The sequence below is a fragment of the Peromyscus californicus genome, unplaced genomic scaffold, assembly GCF_007827085.1.
Source record: "Peromyscus californicus insignis strain IS unplaced genomic scaffold, ASM782708v3 Scaffold_7__1_contigs__length_154581171, whole genome shotgun sequence".
Taxonomy (NCBI): Eukaryota; Metazoa; Chordata; class Mammalia; order Rodentia; family Cricetidae; genus Peromyscus; species Peromyscus californicus.
In genome coordinates, this window is record NW_026294595.1 from 119,334,509 (window position 1) to 119,353,475 (window position 18,967).

The window sequence follows — 18,967 nt, forward strand, 5'->3', positions numbered from 1 at the left end:
GGACTGCCTCTGGGTAGAGGGGAGACATATGGCACATAGCAAATGGTAGTTTGTTGTTTTTGGTATTTTACTCTTTTTTTGGGGGGGCTACTACCCAGCTCCCAGAATAAATCACACACAGAGGCTTTTTCTTAATTATCAGTGCCCGGCCTTAGCGTGGCTTAGTTTCTTGCCAGCTTTCCTGACTCCGTGACTTAGCCTGACTACGACCTTTTGCCTCTGGGCGTTTCCTTTTCTCTTTCTTCTGTAAATCTTAAAATCTTACTCTTACTCTGTTGCTGGTTATGTAACTGGGTGGCTGGCCCCTGATGTCCTCCTCCTCCTCCTCTGGCTCCTTCTCGATCTCTCTTTCCAGATTTCTCCCTTTATATATTCCCTCTGCCTGCCAGCCCCACCTCTCCTTTCTCCTGCCTTGCTATTGGCCATTTCTTTATTAGACCATCAGGTGATTTAGACAGTTACAGTAACACAGCTTCACAGAGTTAAACAAATGCAACATAAACAAAAGTAACACACCTTAAAATAATATTCTACAGCGGTTTATAAAGGTAAAGGGGAAAAACCCCCGTGTTAGGATGAGGTGTTTAATTTTAATTGGGCATGTTAATTAGGTGAGCCAAATGGGGCTTCTGATTGCTGGATTTTGGTAGTCAGCCTCAGGAGGAGGAAGTGGCCAAATAAGGGAATAGACCTTGGTGGCTAGCTTTAGGGATAGTTTTTTAGCAAGACAGAGGGAATGGGGAGAAGGGCAAGACCTGCCAGAGCCACATGTTCGAGTGGGCTGGTGTCCCTTCAACCGGTCCTGAGCAAGCCTTGAACTCATTGAGACAGTTCATCAGCAGGAGGCCTTTGTTTTAAGCTGCCAGGCTTTTGTCTCAGATGGGGAGGGTGAGGAAGAAGTTGGCCATTTTCTTCTAACTGTTTCACCCTCTCTTTATTATTGTATGTATGTATGTGGGTGTGTTTCTTTTAATTCTCTTCCTTGAAAAATGTGTCTATTTGTCATGAAGAAACATAATACAGCATTTTTGTGCTTTAAATCAAATCCCAGCCTTTTCTTGGGTTCTGATAGAGGAGAATAGTTCTGCCTCTTCTGGAAATGGCCTCGTTTAGAACCCCATTCATAAGACAGCCCGTGCATACATCTCTTGGGTCCTCTGACCTAGCTTTGCTAAGCATGCTTCTTTATTGAGTGAGCGATTAAGTCAGGTCCCTGAGGGATTACTTCTTTGCAGAGCCAGGGATTGGGAACTGTCAGCGTTGTCGTCCTTGCTGCTGGATGTTCATGGAGTCATCCCATTTCCGAGAACTCTCTGATGTATTTCAGGGGCACTTTCAATGGGGGGCATCGGCACTGCTTATGAAATGCTTGACTGAATGCAGAACAGCTTTCATCTAGTCCTTAGAGAGGAGTGCTTCCTAGATTATTAGATGCTTTCGGTTTTGGAGTGGTGTGGATTTTTATCCAGGACATTATATGAAGGGCCTGCAGTAGTATGCTGTAAACAATGTCATTTTATAATGGGTCAGAATTTAAACTCACGGGATATGATTTGTCTAATTACTTTTATGAAACATGACCTGAATTTTTAATCAAAAAGTGCAGAGTTGTAGCCAAAATCTCTGTAACTTTTGGACTTTCCGAAGGCCTCTGGTTTTGTCAACAGAGCTTCTCTGTCTTCTGGCCTTAGTTCTTCTCCAGCCGCAGTGGAAAGAGTGTAGTATGTTCTCCATGCTCTCCGCCTTTGAGACTTTGTGAAAATCTGGCTTCCAGCTTCATGGGAAGCCTTTGAGCTGAAGAGATGTGTGAATGCAAACGAACTGCTGAATATATTTTCTTCATTTTAGCATTTTTCAGGGCCACTTCCGCAACTTTAAAATGGAAAGTAGTTTAACTAGTTTTAACATTTTTTCCCCACTTCCTTCTTCTTTCATGGTTGAGCATTTATTTTACATTTATAATTTGTTCCTTCACATTCCCAACAAGTGTCCATTGGATTGCATTCATTTTCTTGACAGTTAGATTACATACATTTTCTTCCCACTCAGACCAGCAGTGAGTGGTTCATGTGCTAGGCAGTGAAGTCTATTGTCTCACTTCCCATTGTTTGTGATGTTGATGTAACCTTGAGCTCTTTCCCTGGATCTACATAGAATGGGAGCACCCACGGGCAAGCTAGTTATATTACCCCCACTTTATTATTGTCAATCCATAGCATGTCTTATTAGGGGTTTGGATCTTCTAGGCTCTGTGCAGAGTTAGCACTTCCCATTGATTATCCACTTGTATTTTCACAACAAATGAAGAACCAGTCTGTCTCCATCTTAGGCTTGAAAGTCATCTTACAGTAAAGACAAACTTGGTTCATTCCTGTTTATGATTAAACCTGTTTCCCAAGGATTGGGCTCTGCCCTGCCTCTTAACTACACATGGTTCTGTGCTGCTTGTTCCAGGAATGACAATCATCTCTTTGTTTCAGAAAGTTGTTTATAACCATCTTGCAATCCTATCTTTGCTTCAAAAGGGTTGTTATGTCTACCTTGTTATGCTCACCTTGCAACCATGGCTTTGTTTCAGGAGGTCATTATGACTAACTTGTTATGATGTTCTTCTACTGTAACCTTATTTGCCTGCCAAATCTGCCATTTGGAAACCCCCTACCCCTGAGCTATAAAAACTTTGTCTTCCTCACATCCAAAGTTGACTCCTCGAGCCCCACCTTAGGGGAAGGCAGCCTATGGTTGCGAATAAAAAAGCTTGCTTTAATTAATTGCTTACTTTAATTAATTTGACCACAATGATTTGAGTGGTGGTCCTTCTGTCATCTTTGGGATTAACACAACCCTATTAGGTAGGCAAGACATTACCTTCATTTTACAGATGAAGATGCTGAGGTACATCAGGTAACCCATGGGAGGCTACTCAGTGAATGACAGAGCCTGAGATCAAGTGAGCATCCATCCCTAGAGGCTGATGTCACTGATGTGTTCAGTTCACTGTGAAACGCACACCTGGCCTCTCTGGCCTTCTCTCCTATCCTTCTGCCTTCATCAGGTCTATGGGGACTTTTCTGCCCTCTGTGCTGTGCTCAGGGAATTCAGCGAAGGGTTTGAACCCCATGAAGGTTTTGTAAGAGAGCAATAAGCCTGGTTTGTCTTTTAACTGAGAGATTTTGTTTACCCAGGTTTTTAGGTCTTCTTCCTACTGCAAGGCATTGTACTGTTTCCACTAAGGTAGCTGTTGTGATTTCTCTATCAGTGAGATGCTGTCCAGCAGGCCTGGCCTGGGCTGGGTACAGAGCACAGCAGGAAGGAGACTGTCCTTGTCTAAAGCAGCTTACTGCCTGTGTGGAAGACAGACACTTGAGTGCGTGGAGCTAGTCCTCACCACGGCATGTGTTCTGAAAGCCTCATGCTCTGCAGAGCTGCTGGAACTCCCAGTGCTTGTGGGGAAAATGGGAGAAGCAGCAAACTGCTGAGCCAGGTGGTGGTGGTGTACACTTTTAATCCCAGCACTCGGGAGGCAGAAGCAGGTGAATCTCTGTGAGTTTGAGGCCAGCCGGGTCTACAGAGCAAGTTCCAGGACAGCCATGGCTACACGGAGAAATGCTGTCTTGAAAAACCAAAAAACAAAAACAGCTGAGGACTTGTGATTGCGCTGGCAGCAGGAGTCGCTTCCTTGTCTTTTTCATAAAATACAGTAGAAGCTTCTGTCAGAGCTGAGAGCTTTCTTCTTTCCTCTGCAGGTGGCCATTTTGTTCTTGTACTGCCCTCCTTGCCTAAGCAGCTGACCTCTGCTTTCATGTAGCCTGTGTGTAAATGCACTCTTTAGTATCTATTTATTTATAGACATGGTTTTGCTGTGTAGCTCAGGCTGGCCTTGAACTTGTGATCTTATTGTCTCAGCCTCCCTTTCCCAAGTTCTGGGGTCTTAGGTGGGTGTCACCACATCTGGCTTCTGTAGTCTTTCTTTTTTATCATTAGGTACAAAGAAATTCTCACATCAGAAACCATTGTCATGGGAGCCTCCTATAATGACTGGTGCTCATGCCTTGAGCAGGCGTAGGTGCAAGGAGGCCTGGCTGTGTTCTTGTTTTTGTTCTTTTTTAAAAAACTTTTTATTGATTCTTTGTGGATTTCACATTATGCTTCCTGATCCCACTCATCTCCTTGTCCCCTTGTATCCACTCTCTGCCCTTGCAATCTCTCCTCCAAAACAAAACAAAATTTAAAAGAACAACCCAAAACCAACCAGCCAAACAAGCAAACAAAAAATTATCAGCATGGAAGTTGTAGTGTTGCCCAGTGAGTCACACATTGTACCTTTTAGTTCATACATCTTTACTTCTAAGTGTTCATTGCTATGAGTCATTGGTCTGGCTCGAGGCCTCTGGCTTCTGCTGTACTATTGATAATGGGCTCTTTCTGAGGCTCCTCTTGGATATCCTGTTGTTGTCCTGTGCCATGGAGATCCTGCAGTTTTGGATCTGTAGGTCTGGCCCCTTCATATGCTCCTGCAGTTCATAGATGAGGTGGATGTTGGGTGGGTTAACTCATAGCCCTGGTTCTGGGTCTGGGTGGTAGCTGGGTTGGTCACCCTGCCAGCTTTCTCTAGTCATCTAGAGGTGAGCTCTCCAGCACTGCCTCAGCTAGCTCATCCAATGCACCAGGCAGCAAGGGGCAGGGCAAGTTCTTCCGCTCTCACATCCTCTCAGGTCTGGCTCACCTGCACGCACATCACTAGGGCCAGCTCACTGTTTTGCAAGGTGCAGGGCCTGCTCTCCAGATTGCTGTATAGAGCTTATGGAGTGTGTATGTGTGTGGGGGGGTCAGCTATCCTGATGTCATATCCTCAGGGCAGCTCACCTGCATTCCCAACAGAGTCAGCTCTAGTGCACTGCCTAGGCGAGGTGTAGGACTCACCTAGTGCTACACCTCCTGAGTGCTGCAGCCGGTGAGGGGCGGGGTCAGCTCTCCCACTCTCGTGACCCATGGACCAGCCTTTGCCGCATGCTGTAGGTGTCGAGGAGTGGAGGGGTGTTATCTCTCCCTTAACCCCGCCATCACGTGACAGACCGTGGGGCTAGTTCTCTCACTCTCCCCCTTTCAGGGCTGCTTCACCCCTACCCGGCCAATGAAGATAGCTCTGTTGTGTTGCCCAGGTGAGGTGAAGGGCTCACTCTCCCAAGTGCTGTAGTTGGTGAGGGGCAGGGCCAGTTCTCCCTAGTGCTGCAGCCAGTGAAGGGTGGGGCCAACTCTGTACAGCCCTATCCTTACTGCCTTTGGTGGTAACAGGAGCCACGGACTTCAACATAGACTACGACTGCAGCAGGGCCACAGACCCAGACATGGCCCTTGGTATCAGCTCAGGCCCGTACAACGCCATGGTCACTCAGGTCTGTATGGGCCCAGTAGTGGCACAGACCTTGGACACCAATGTGGCCAGAGGTGGTGGCCCAGATCCCATGTGGCCTTTGGTAGCAACACGGGCCATGGACATCAACATAGACTCCAGCTGTGAAAGGACCACGAACCCAGACATGGTCCTTGTCAGCAGCCTGGGCCTGGATGTCATTGTGGCACTACTGGCATCACAGGTCACCCAGATGAGCATGGCCCCAGTGGCAGCGCAGTCCCCAAATGCCAACATTTCCCCAGGTAGCAAGGCATCCTCTTGTCCTTTGATAGTAAGAGGAGTCATGGCTATCAATCAGACCGTGGCTACGGTAGGGCCACGGACCCAGACATGGCCTTTGGCCACAGTTTGGGTCCAGATGACACTATGGCCCCAGGTGGCAGCACAGGCAATCCAGATCTTTATGGTTCTGAGGGGCAGCTTGACCCTCAAAAGACCAACATGGCCTCAGAACACAGAGAGCCTGGCTGTACTCCTTGGTGGACCCCGGAGCAGGTGATAGCCTCAGTGCAGCATGCACAAATGCACTCCTCTTTGCATTGGAGCTGAGGTAGGGATTAGGATGAGCATCAGAGCAGGAGGAATGGGGGTGTACCTTTGCTGGAGGAACCACAGAGCACGTGGCCAAGTCTCTAGGAAAGTTGCAGGCATGCCACACTGGCCCATGTGTGACTGGCCCGAAGGCTCCGAGAGCTTCAGAGAGTTGTGGACAGAGATGTTGAGAAGACCACAGTGCTGAAAACATGGTTGGAAATATGACAACTTGGCCTCTATATTTGTTAGCAGCCAAGACATTTAAGCTGAGACCAGAGGGTAAGGGAAGATGCAAACTATGCTCTTAGAGTGTGTGTTTGTGTGACCCGTTGAGAGGTTTCTGGCGTGTTCCAGTGAGCTTCCTTAGGTATGCACACTTTTCTCTTCCCTCCCTGCTGTCTGCTTGCCTTCCTGCTAAGGTGGCCTTGTTACAGTTATCTACTCCCTCTTTGGAGTCATGCCTGCCTCACCTCATCCCCCTGGGCTCCCTGCATTGCCAGAGCTTCTCAGAAGCGGCTGATCTCAGTGTACTTGAATTCCTTATGTGGTGCTGGCTTTCTCTGGAGCAAGGATTCTGAGAACAGGTGTCCCAAGACAGGAAATGGAAATATCAGGTCTGGAAAGTGGGGGCAGCTTCACTTCTGCCACATACAATTGGTCCCAGCAGTCTCCCAGCTCACTGGGGAGGGAGATAGAGAGGGAAGCGAGCCCGGTGCTGCAGGAAGTAATGTCAAACTGTTTAGGGCCATCTCTTCCATTTCACAGCTCATGACCCTGGTGCTTTCTCACTGTCTGGCTCTTCTGCAGATGACTGCTTAGAGGAAAAAATCCTAGTGCACCAATTTGACAAGCTTACCCCTCTGTTTTAGAATGAGCTACAGTTATGAAGTAGCAACGAAAAGAATTTCATGATTGGGGAGAAACTGTATTAAAGGGTTGTAGCATTAGAAAGGTTGAGAACTACTGCTCCAGATTGACTGAGTGACCCCTGGAATGAAGTCAGTGGTGGCTTCTGCTGCCACCCAGGGGTCTCCAGCTTGGGATGAATGTTGGAAGCATGTTTGGCAGGGGGCATGGAACACTCTAAGTTGAGTGCTAAGTAGACGTTGTTTTATAATTATGGAGAAATAAATGTTATAACAGCCTGAAGTGGTTGAAAAGAAAGGGCCTACCCTTCTAAGCTTCTAATTCCAGTGCTGAGTCATGTGTGGCAGGACCTAAGAAGATCTCACAAGGAAATCAGAAGTTACTATAGTGTGAAGAGCTCCCTATGCACTTGCTGTAGGGTCTTATCTGTCATGGGCAAAGAGCTAGAGCAATGTGGACAGGCACTAAAGGAAGGTGGCAGCTAATGATTGGCCAGCTCTGCACCCTGCATGGAACATCCATTATGTCTAAGCCTCCTGCAGCTTCATAATGCAAGGAGAAGGTGCTGGGAGCCAGGAGACCACATCTTGTTCTTGCTTTGTGGTTAGTAGTTAATGCCTATGGATTTGTCTAATTTCCTACCCTTCTCACTACTTAAATCATTTTAGCAGCATGAGTGAACTTTCAGCAGATGCTGGCTTTGGCAAGGACTGGGAGGCAAAGTCATTATTCTGAATATAAATTTAGGAAATTACAGCGTGGGTCTGGTCTTTACTGTTCATAAGTGGCAAGGGTGGCTGACTGTGGGATGGGCACATGCCCCTGGGAGGAAGTTTGGTACCAGTGTGTGACTGCCTTTTCTTTTTTTCTAAATTGGTTCGTGTTTTCTGTCACTCAACTCTTTCCCTTCCCTCCTCAGTAATTGCTTTCTTTTTTATTCCTGCATGTCTCTGGTTTTAGACTTAGCTCACATCATTTCGTGACTATACTTCAGCCTTCTTCCCAAAGGGGGAACTGCTTCCACTTTCGTCCTTAATGCCTATCTTTCGATGATTTCCTTTACTGATTTTGCGTAGTGAAGAACAACTTAATCTTACCAGTTCCTTTTCTTACCTACAGTAGGTGTCTGTGGTGGCCTTCAATCCGGTGCCCCTGTTGTCATGGTCTTATCTGGTGTGAGGGGATGAGGACAGGCTCATGTGGGTGATTGCTGTCTCATGCATTTTTTTTCCTTTGGAAGTTTGGAACTTGAATGTCTCCCAAAGGCCCATTTATTAATGATATTAAAGATTTGTTTTCTAGCTGTGACTCTCATGGGAGGTAGTGGAAACTTTAGGAGGTGAGGCCCAGTGGAAGGAAGTGAGGTCACTGAGGGGCATGCCTTTGAAGGGGATACTGGAACATAAGCCCCCCCTTAAAGAATGTTTTATTTTACTTCATTTGTGTGTGTGTGTGTGTGTGTGTGTGTGTGTGTGTGTATGATATATATGTGTGAGTGCCCTTGGAGTCCAGGAGAGGTGTTTGAGTGCCTGAAGCTGGGGTTACAGGTGATTACGAGCTGCTGGATGTAGGTGCTGGAAACCAAACACAGGTCCTCTGGAAAAACAGGAAGTTCTACCAATCTCTGAACCCCTTACCCCTTTCTTCCTGTTTCCTTGAGATAAGCAGCTTTGTTCTGTTCTGTGCTCCCTGTCATGGTGCTTTGTCCTGCCACAGGCTCCTAGTGCTAGGAATTGGAGACCATGGCTGGAAACCTCAGACCATGGCTAAAGCAGTCTCTCCTTGTGAGGTGAACGTCTCAGGTGTTTTGTTATAGTAGCAGATACCTGACAAACACACGCCTCCTCTTCCTTTCTGCTCTCCTTTTCCTCCATCTTTTATTTGTTTATTTTTAATCTCATATCCTTAGCTCCCTCTGCGCTTCTGATCATGAATTGCAGGCCCAGCTCTTTCTTCACAGTCTATAATGGTAGTTCAGTTTAAAGAAATAAGGACGGTATTTTATTTCTTTTAACTTTCTTTTTTATTTATTCTTTGTGTCTTTCACGTCATGCATTCTGATCGCATCCATCTCTCATTCCCTCGAATCTGCTCTCTGCCTCTGCACCCTCTCCACCAAAATAAAAGAAAATAAAATTTAAGATTAAAAAGGGGGGGAGAAGGAAGAAAGGGAAAGTCTTGTCATGAGAGCTGCAGTGTGACACAGTGAGTCATGCAGTTAACCCCTGTACGGGACAGTATTTTAAAAGACGAAAGAGGCGTAGGTGGGAAGAAACTGCTCATCACTGTAGAGTTCAAGTACTCCACAGACTTGGGATGAGGAAACAAGACTCACTCACTCAGCAGGAGTCATAAGAAGGATTCAAAACCTTATTGATCCAGAGTCTGGAAATACAGAACTATTGATGAATTTGTTGATTTTTTTATGTTCTTCACACCCACGCTTTACTGAAGAAGTGAATGTACATGTGCCTTTTTATCATTCTTTACTGTGTCCTGAGGGATCCACCCGGTTGGTGTGTGGGTTCTTCCTGTTGTTTAGCCCTTCACCATCCTCTGAGTTAAACACCAATCCTTTATTTCTGCTTCTATGTCTGCGAGCACACACACAACCTAGGAGTCCGTTTAGTGTTGTTTGTCTGTGTGTGCTTAAGGCTGACCACTTGAGATGGGGTAGCCTATCGGTGGCGGCGGGGGGGGGGGGGGGACTGTCTCTAAAGATTCTCTTCCTCTCTGTTGCCAGTTGATTGCCTGTAGCTCTTTATCTGGGGCTGGGACCTTGTGTAATTTCCCCTGCCCTCATTGGCATGTCAGCTTGTGTTGGCATTAAGCAAGTCTTGCTTAGGCAGCCATGTTGTTGAGATTTCCTGGGTGTGGCTTCCTTGCCGTGTTTAGATGACACTATCTCACAGCAGGTGCCCTGGTCCTCTGGTTCTTACAGTCTTTCCTGCTCTTCCCTTCGGTGAGTTTCCTGAGCCTTTGGTGTAGGGCTGCATTATAGCTGTGTCCGTTGGGAGTGGGTCCCCCCTCCACAGTCACTGATTCTCTGCATTTTGACCAGTTGTTGCTGTCTGTAGTGATCTCCATCCACTGCGAAAAGAACAGTTTTACTTGAAACACCTATGTAGGTTCTTGTTTGTTTTGGTTTTGGGGGTTTATTTCTAGACTCCTAGTTTCATTTCATTCTTCTGTCCTTATGCCAGAATCACCATTTTGATTTGTAGTAAAATTTGAAATTGGGACATCTGAGTCCTCTTTGGTCTTCTGATTAGTATTTGAATAGGTAGTTTGATGCTGAGGTTCAAACATGCACAGTCCCACAATGGAAAGTTTACCCCCCTTATCCCTGCCCAACCTTGCTCCTCTAGCTTTCTACACATAATTAATTTTGTTACTTTTTCTGTTTATCTATTGTCTATGCAGATGCAAACAAATGTGAGTGTTTGGTTTTTAGCGTAAAAGGTAGCATGCAGTCAGCCATTTTTATGTCCCGTTCTCATGTGCCCTAGGCGGTCTCCCACACCAGTTTAGCCCGATGTCCTCACATCTTTTTGTTGTCAGCCAGGCAATGCTTACAGCAGAGCATACTGTGGCTTACTGGTGCTTCTGTTGTTGGATTATTGGATTTTTAAAAATTTGGGTCTTTTTCATCTGTATTCTTTGACAATGTCACACATGCATGAATGAACGCATGTATGCCACATGTCTTGATCATATCTACTCTCAATCTCATAACAATTCCTCCTGGGACCAGACCAGTCACATCTTCCTCCCAATTTTATGACCCCGTTTTATAATTACTTAGTTTGATTTATTTTTTAGCTCCCTGAATCCTGCTCATGTGCCTGGGGTCATCCACTGGGGCACGTGAAGCCTTCCAGTGGCCACCCTCCTAGAGAAAAGTGATTCTCCCTTCCCCAGCAGCCAGCAGCTGCCAGAAGCTCTTCAACTAGGGTGGGATCTTAGGATCCTCTTCTTCCTTGCTGGAACTTGGAACTGGCTTGATCTTGTACAGACCTTGTGTAGCTAGCCACTGCTGCTGCGGGGTCATGTGTCGTGCCCAGAGTAGTTTTTGTCTCTTAACAACAGTAGTGGGGCCAGTGAGCCGGCTCCGTGGGTTCAAGTGCTCCCTCCCCGTAGTCCTGGTGACTTGAGTCTGATCTTCAGAACCCACATGGAAGGAGAGGACTGACTCCTGGGAGTTGTCCTCTCATCTCCATGCCATTCGCTCATGTTCGTACCCCCCCCCCCCCCCGACACACACTAAAACAATACAACCCCCAAAGTGATGCAAAAAAATACTTTTGTATATACACCACTTTCTGTGGAGGGCGTATACCCAGGATGAGATTGACGGATGTGTCAGAAGGGTGCTGGTGACCTCCTTCCTTTCTTCATAGCTCTGTCAACAGAGTGTATTTTAATTTCTAAAATCTTTTCCACCTGTTTGATAATCTCACTTTTTTTGGGGGGGAGTTTCAAGATGGGGTTTCTCTGTGTAGTTTTGGAGACTGTCCTAGAGCTCACTCTGTAGACCAGGCTGGCCTCGAACTCACAGAGATCTGCCTGCCTCTGCCTCCCGAGTGCTGGGATTAAAGGCGTGCGCCACCACCGCCCGGCGCTCATTGTAGTTTTAATGTGCAGAATGTGGTTGAACATTTTTTCAGATTATTTTTAGTGTTTTTATTATTTTTCTTTTCTGAAAAGTACCTCTTAGTTGACCTGGTACTTCTTTTATTCCATTGTTTTACTTTAATCTTCAGGCTTCTCATGTCTTCTTCACTTTTTTTGTTGTGTGGTCTATTTGTTGTCGATTGGTTCCTTATTTCGTTTAGTTTTTTAGTTTTGCTAAATAATAAATTCGTGGTCTGAAAATGTCAGAATTTTGCATGGCTCCTTTTTACCACATCTGATCCCTTAGCAAATTGTCCAAGGCTCTCTGTTGACATGTGCATGAAACATGATGCTATTTCTTGCTGGAGCTACTCCAATCCAAGATGTCAGAGTCTACCATCTTAACTATTGTGACAGCTTCTCCCTCCTGCCTCCAGCTGAGTCTCCTTCAGGCAATACTCCCAACAGTTAGCATTTCCCTGTAGAAGTTTAGGTTGGGAAAGCTTTGAATGATTATGCTTACTTCTTAACAGTAATTACAAGGATAACTCTGTGTGTGTGTGTGTGTGTGTGTGTGTGTGTGTGTGTGTGTGTGTGTCAGGGTGTCTCTCTCTGTGTGTGTGTGTCTGTGTTCATGTGAGGGGTGGGGAATGGGGGAGAAGGCATTATGCCTTCTTGAGAACTGATGTTCTCTTCCTGGGGGGACAGGAACAGATGGAGGGTGGTTCTGAGCAGAGATGCCCTCTGGCCATGGGGCCTCCCTGTTTGGGAGATGGACACAGCTCCAGTCCTCTTGGTCCACCTTTGAGCCTCTGAGGTTATTCCTGCCGTGTGTCCTTTGTCCCTAAAGTTCTAACCTGGTCTTGATGTGAAGCCGCTCCGAGGCCACATGCTCCCCAGGGGAAAGACTTACCTCTAGGTGGTTTCCTGTGCTGCAGCCAGCCATCTTGACCAGCTCTGCCCAGCTCTGCCCAGCTCTGCCCAGCTCTGCCCAGCCTGGCAGAGGTTCTGCTGGGAGGTTAAAGGACTGTTTGACTAGAGCACACCTCTGAATAAGATCTATGAGCCAACCACCTTCAGTGTCAGCAGTGTGGACGTGCGTCCAAGTTGAATGTTCCCCTCTACCTTTCTCGTAGACCTGGGGAGAAATGACAGACCAAGATTAAATTCTGTATCACATTCAAGTTCAAAAAAATAGAAGTCTGAGCTCAGAAGAGCTTCCCCGGTTTCTTACCCAGTTTCTGTCAGAGGAGGGGTGTCCATGGCCGGTCTGATGTGGGTTCATTCAGCAGCCATGTCCAACATATTTGCATACTTGTGTTACAAAGGTGTCCTCATAGGTCCTTCAGGGCCTTGAACACTGCAGCATTCCCACATAGGCTCCTGTGTATCTCCTTTAGCAGGTGAGGTGGCCTTATACTTTCTGTGAGGCTTTCTAAACAGAATGTTGTTAGGGACTGCAGAAGAACACAAAGATGTCTGAGCAAAGGCCAGTAGTCAGAGACATTGCCTAGAATCTCCACTTCCCTCCTTCCTTGGTGCCTCCCCCACCCCTCTGTTCTTAGGAGTTGGACCCAGCCTGCTCCCAGGCAAATGCCCGTTCTAATGATCTATGATGTAACTCTTTCCCAGAATCATGTTCTATGACTTTAACTCATCACTGTGACACTATAGGGCCAGGGGTCAGGTGTCACTGCCTCCCTTAGCAGACTCATCTTAAGGAATCTCGAATTGGGTGGTCAGCAGGTTTTCCCTCTATTAGACAAGATGAGCTTCCTTGACGTTATGAATCCATGATTCCAGCACCTAAGCTCAGTATCATAACTGCACAGCTGAGCTGAATTTTTGCCCTAGGTGTTTACCAGCCAAATGGTTATTTCCTTCAGAAACAAACTTTTGGATTTGTGGTTTATGGTTGAGGGTGGCTCCATCCTATAACTTGGCATTTTTTATCTTGGACCACAGGTGTATCCCCTTCTCTAGTACCTCTTGCCATGAAATCCTGGGCTTGGGACACCTCAATGCACAGAGGTAGCACAGCCAAGCAGAACACTTTCAGAAGGGGAGCTTGGGCCTGGAAGAATCTGCAAGGGTCTAGGGTTTGCCCCTCTTGATCCCTCCATGGCCTCCATTATAGGATGGAGTTCTATACTCAGGCGGGCTCTGAGAAGCTCTGTTACCCATACTGTCCCCATGTGCTGACAGGCCTGAGGAGGTGTCTTTCCTGGAGACTGGTTTCTGCTGAAGGTTCCTAGAGCCCTCGCCACTGCCTTAGGTTGCCTGTGTTGTAATCATTGTCCCAGTGTGGTGCACGGCTGTTGCCATGTCCTCTGAGGAGGCAGGGATCCTGAGAAGCACTGCTGTCTCCATGGAAGCAGGCTCTGCTCATGAGGATAGAGCTGCTCCAGATGCCAGCAGCCTGCCAGTACCATTCCCATGAGCTCTGCCCACACAGTCCCGGGATGCAGATCAAGCTCTGCAGCTTAACTTTCCATGGCCTGATTTTTGAATGCGCTCTTTTTCCCCATGCCGTTCTGCTTGATGTTGTCATGTCTCAAACCTGTGCACCTAGTGTTGGGGTTTCCAGTAGTGACTCCTCCTTCCCCAACTGGGCTCTGAACAGATCCAAAGTGGAACAGAAAAGAAGTCTGGCTGGTGAGAGCACTTCCTGGGTGGCAGGGAACTTTCTATAGGAGATGGGCTTGGTTCAGGCTAGTCCAAAGCTCTTATCTAGTATCATGTCCCCTAACAGTCTTAAGAGTGGGCCAATTCCCCGTGGGTCATGGTCATGCTCTGGACAGTAGAGCGTTCATTTAACCAGGCCAAGAAGCAGCAGCACATGCCCTTGGTTCACTCCATTTTTCTTCAATGACATTCATTGTTGTTTTCCTGGTAGATTGACTGGGCTGTTCTCCAGACTGACCGCATACTGTCATGGCCAGTGATAGGCATGTTAGTACTAGTGACCAAGGCTTCTTGTACTCTCATTGCATTCATGATGACTGTCCTGTTGGGTCACAGATGAGCAGTGTGGGCCTTCTTGGTGTGTGGTGAGAGTCAGAGGGGCATGGATACTAACCAGCTGCACAGGTAAATAGTGAATCCTGATGTCAAGTGCTCAACTTCCAGCCTGCTTGGGAGGGGCCTTGACCAGCTGCTGTTGGAGGCCAGTTTGTCGATGCTGGACCCCAGCTGCGTGTTTTCGTGCTTGAAACATGTGGCATAAACATGTTGGACATGTGCTTGTCCTGTAGCTCTGGGTGGAACCCTGAGACTTATATTTAAGAACAACTCGATTATATCACCACATGAAACCAGATGTAATTTTGTAGATATGTTCTTGTCTTATTTTTAAAAGTGTATTTGTTTTCCCTGGCCAGTGTAATTTTTCTTGGGGACTTTACCCTTTGATCTGGACTGGAAAAAATGTTACCATTTTAAGACCTCTTAAAACCTGTCTTAGGATTTAGTGTGTGTACAAATGGAAATTCAGATAATAGTTCTGTTCCCAACTGAAGAAAAACAGGAAAAGAAAAATAATTTCTCACCACTTGGAATGAGAACCATGGTGAAGCATGTGCCGTATATCCTGGCAACAGAAATTCAAGGTTGTAAGTCATTTCCTTCCTCCTGAGTCTGCCTGCAGCTTCCCGGAGGAGTGTAGATGGTGAAATTTGCTACTAATTGTAGCCATAATTTTAGCATGCAATTAAACACATGATTTCCTTCCCAGCTGATGTCTTTTTAGCTAGTGTGACATAGATAAAACAAAGGCTCTGTTGATTTGAATGGCCACTTTAATCATAGGAGGTCACAGAAAGTCACTACTATTTGGGCACATTTGGCTCCCCATCAGGAACCAGATTATCTTGCCTATAAAGATGGCGGACTGATTGGGTGCTTTGACTACTGTCTCCAGTGTGACTGTCTGCACTGAAGAACACCAGTGTTGGTTTGTCTGTTTTTCCTCTCGAGATCAGGAGGAAGCAGACTGGGTGGGAAGAACCAGGGGGAAAACTGTGATGTGGTGGTGGAAGCCATGGCGCCTGCAGAAAGGAGTCACAAGGCTGCCTCAAGCCCAGTGGGCCAGAGAGTGGGGATGGATGAGAAGAGCCTTTACCAGATAGGGGGCTAAAATGGCCTCCCTCAGTGGCTGTGCCAGTTTGCCTTCCTGCCAGGTACACCTGTTCATGCTGTGTGTCTTTCTTGGTGTTACCAGGTCTTTCTTGCCAGTTCTCCAGGGCAGGCTGTAACATCGGTGCTGTTTACCTGCCTCTCCCTCCCATACCCTCCATGGGCTGGCCATGGGCTGGCCATTTTGCCTTGTGTTGACTGGCAGGTCCCACTGCCCAGGTTTTTTTTTTTTTTTTTACATTGTTGTACATGTGGTCTTTGGACAGATAAACCTGGGGTCTCCAACTCTTGAATTTGTTTGAATTGTTCTTTCAGATGGCAAGTTTGGTGCCTACATGCAGGTGCACATTCAGAACGATGGACCAGTGACTATAGAACTGGAGTCCCCTGCTCCTGGAGCTGCTAACTCCGACCCAAAACAGGTAAGCCTGAAGTCTGGAGATGGCATCTGTCTCATGGGTGTAAGTAATGTGCCTTGCCTTGACTTGGTCTCTGCAGTAATCCTCATCTTGAAGTGGAGGAAACACCTCATGGATGCAGCCTCAAACTTATTTTAATTTCACTCTTCTCAAGAATGTGTGTTTACACTATCACTCCTGAGCATGTGGCAGGCTTGAACATGAAGAGAGAGTGTTTTTAGAAGGGTCTGGTTCTTCCTTTTAGGTTGCTCTTGGACTAGGTATGGCACCCGATTGCCACTAGGTGGCAGCAGAGGAGCAGCCCTGGCCGTACCCAGTCAGAGTAGTTACCTGGATTGGGTTTTGTCCAAGGTGTGGGTAGATGAGCCACTCAAGAGTCTTTATAAATCTTTAATTACAGTTGTCATTTCTCCTTTGTCTTGTCTAATCTGTGACAGTTCCTTGGTCTTTCCGTGTGCTTCATGACCTTGACACTTTCCATATGTGCTGTATGTTTTATAGATCATTTCTCTATTTTGTTTTTGGGGTTATAGCAAGGCATTGTGGTATGGCAGGAATCACAGCTTGTTCAAAAATGATCTTCTTCTCTTCTTAGTGCCTATTGAGGAGGTATATGACACTGGTTTGTCTCACCATGGTGATGTTAACCTTGCCATCTGGTTAAGGTGGTGTCTCACCATGGTGATGTTAACCTTGCCACCTGGCTAGAGTGGTGTCTCACCATGGTGATGTTAACCTTGCCATCTGGTTAAGGTGGTGTCTCACCATGGTGATGCTAATCTTGCCACCTGGTTAGAGTGGTGTCTCACCATGGTGATGCTAACCTTGCCACCTGGTTAGAGTGGTGTCTCACCATGGTGATGCTAACCTTGCCACCTGGTTAGAGTGTTGTCTCACCATGGTGATGCTAACCTTGCCACCTGGTTAGAGTGTTGTCTCACCATGGTGATGCTAACCTTGCCACCTGGTTAAGGTGATGTCTCACCATGGTGATGCTAATCTTGCCACCTGGTTAAGGTGATGTCTCACCATGATGATGTTAACCTTGCCACCTGGTTAAGGTGGAGTCTACCAGATTTCTCCATCCTTTTCGAAATCCTTACCCCTCCTCCTATCTGTCTTCCTTCTGGTCATGACAGACAGTTCTCTTTCTTCTTTGCAGGGAAAAAGGTCAGCAGATAACATCAGTCCTGCTCCCCCCCTGCCCCCCAAGTATAGCAGCAAAGCTTCCTTTCCTGTACCAAGGCCAGCCTCTCCTTTTGGGCCAGAGCCAAAGTGAACTGAAAATAAGGACCCCATTCAAAGCATCTTAGGATGGGCTGGAGAGATGGCTCAGAGGTTAAGAGCACTGACTGCTCGTCCAGAAGACCTGAGTTCAATTCCCAGCAACCACATGGCAGCTCACAACTGCCAGTAATGCCAGTTTCAGGGGACCTGACACCCATGGCAAAACACCAATGCATATTAAAATAAATAAATACAAATAAAATTAATACTAAATAAAAACTTAAAAACAACAATAACAGCAAAAACGAAAACAAACAAACAAAAAAACGTCTAGGATGGCTTCCTTCGTACCACCTGGCTTCTCCAATAGCAGCTTTTCCCTTCTTCCTAGGTAGTTCTCTTAGAATCAGAGGTTCCTTCATTAAGGATTCTAAACTTTGTGATATCTCTGAGAAATAAGACAATATGTTTGAAAAAGAAAAGAATTTCAAGGTGGCAACAGAGTAGGGGCTTCTTGAACATAGACCTTTTGTGGTGGTAGAGGTCACATCTGGTGCAGCCAGTATGGCTTGGGCTGGACTCGCCCTTTCCATGCTCTCAGCAGCCTGGCAGAGCTCCCTGGCCATGTTTACTCATCTTCTTGTTCTTACTGGCTTTCTATTGGGTGATTTATTAAGGCAACTCCACGTAGTTAAAAAGGACGTTTTATTTTGGGGTAACTTAAAGCCAGTAAAGGGGTTGGTTATAGGATCCAGGAGAGGTGAAGTGCAGTTTAGCAGTGTTCTCTGGAGAACTCTGCTCGGTCTACCATCCAGGATCACGAGGAACCAAGAGAGCCAGCACATCCAGATCGCCTCAGGGGCAGGTCATAGGTAGTCGTGGCAGTTACTGAAGCCTCACTGGGGTGGTACTTCCAGGTCAAAGCTGGAACAGCTGCCCAGTGCAGCTGCCCCTCCTCTGGTGCTGGGAACTGATCCCAGTGTCCCATGCATGCTAGGCACGTGTTGTACCACTGACATTCTTGGTCCTCCATGGGCTTTCAACTGTGCTTGAAGACCTAGAGCGAGCGCCTTCTACTCTGCCCTCAGAGGGCTCAAGGTCCCCACTGTCTTCTGGTGGCCCTGCTTCATGACAGCTTTCGTGTCCTCTTCCTTGTCCTTCCTCCCAGCCATTCCCGCCACTGTGGTCTGCTTTGTCCTGGAAGCCACCTTTTTTACAGGATGGCAGTCTGTCTGGGCTTTCCTCCTGCTTCCAGCTGTTCCTTTGGTTTTATGTGACTGATATGCTGTGGTTTTTGATGCATTGTTCTATTATAGCTGTATTTGGGGAAAATTTTAGTTAGGAAGCTTTTTTACTCATTCCCAACAGTTTTTTTGAAATGGCATGTTGTACACCTATAATATATACCATAAACCCCGCAAAGAACCCCAGTGAGATTCAAATGGTGTCCTTTAAACATCTAAGGGAATTATGTTAATTTATTAGGTCAAGGAAGACTTTCTGAGTCCTAAAGGTCCTCTCTGTTTAAATTCATGTATTGTCCAATTTCACATCTGTAGCTTTTCCTGACCCTAGAAATTCATGCAGGTTTCCATCCTCTGGCTCTCCAGCAGGTGGCAGCCATCAGGCACAGAAGGGCCAAGGTGACCATGGTGCTTTTCTCTGCCTGTGGCCTCCCTTGGATTTTCCCCTTCAGCTAGAGGGGCTTCCTCCCACCGCAGACAGTGTTTTGGCTTGCTTCTGTGTGGGCAGGAAG

At 46.7% G+C, this 18,967-nt stretch overlaps 1 protein-coding gene across 1 annotated transcript in view; it reads left to right on the forward strand.

The window, feature by feature from the left end:
- The window catches only part of Dtd1 (D-aminoacyl-tRNA deacylase 1), a 174,558-nt gene that overhangs the window by 15,885 nt on the left and 139,706 nt on the right, over window positions 1-18,967 (forward strand). The window contains exon 4 of the mRNA XM_052726200.1: window positions 15,881-15,987. Coding sequence (XP_052582160.1) covers window positions 15,881-15,987 — 107 coding nt within the window. The remainder of the gene's footprint in view (window positions 1-15,880; window positions 15,988-18,967) is intronic.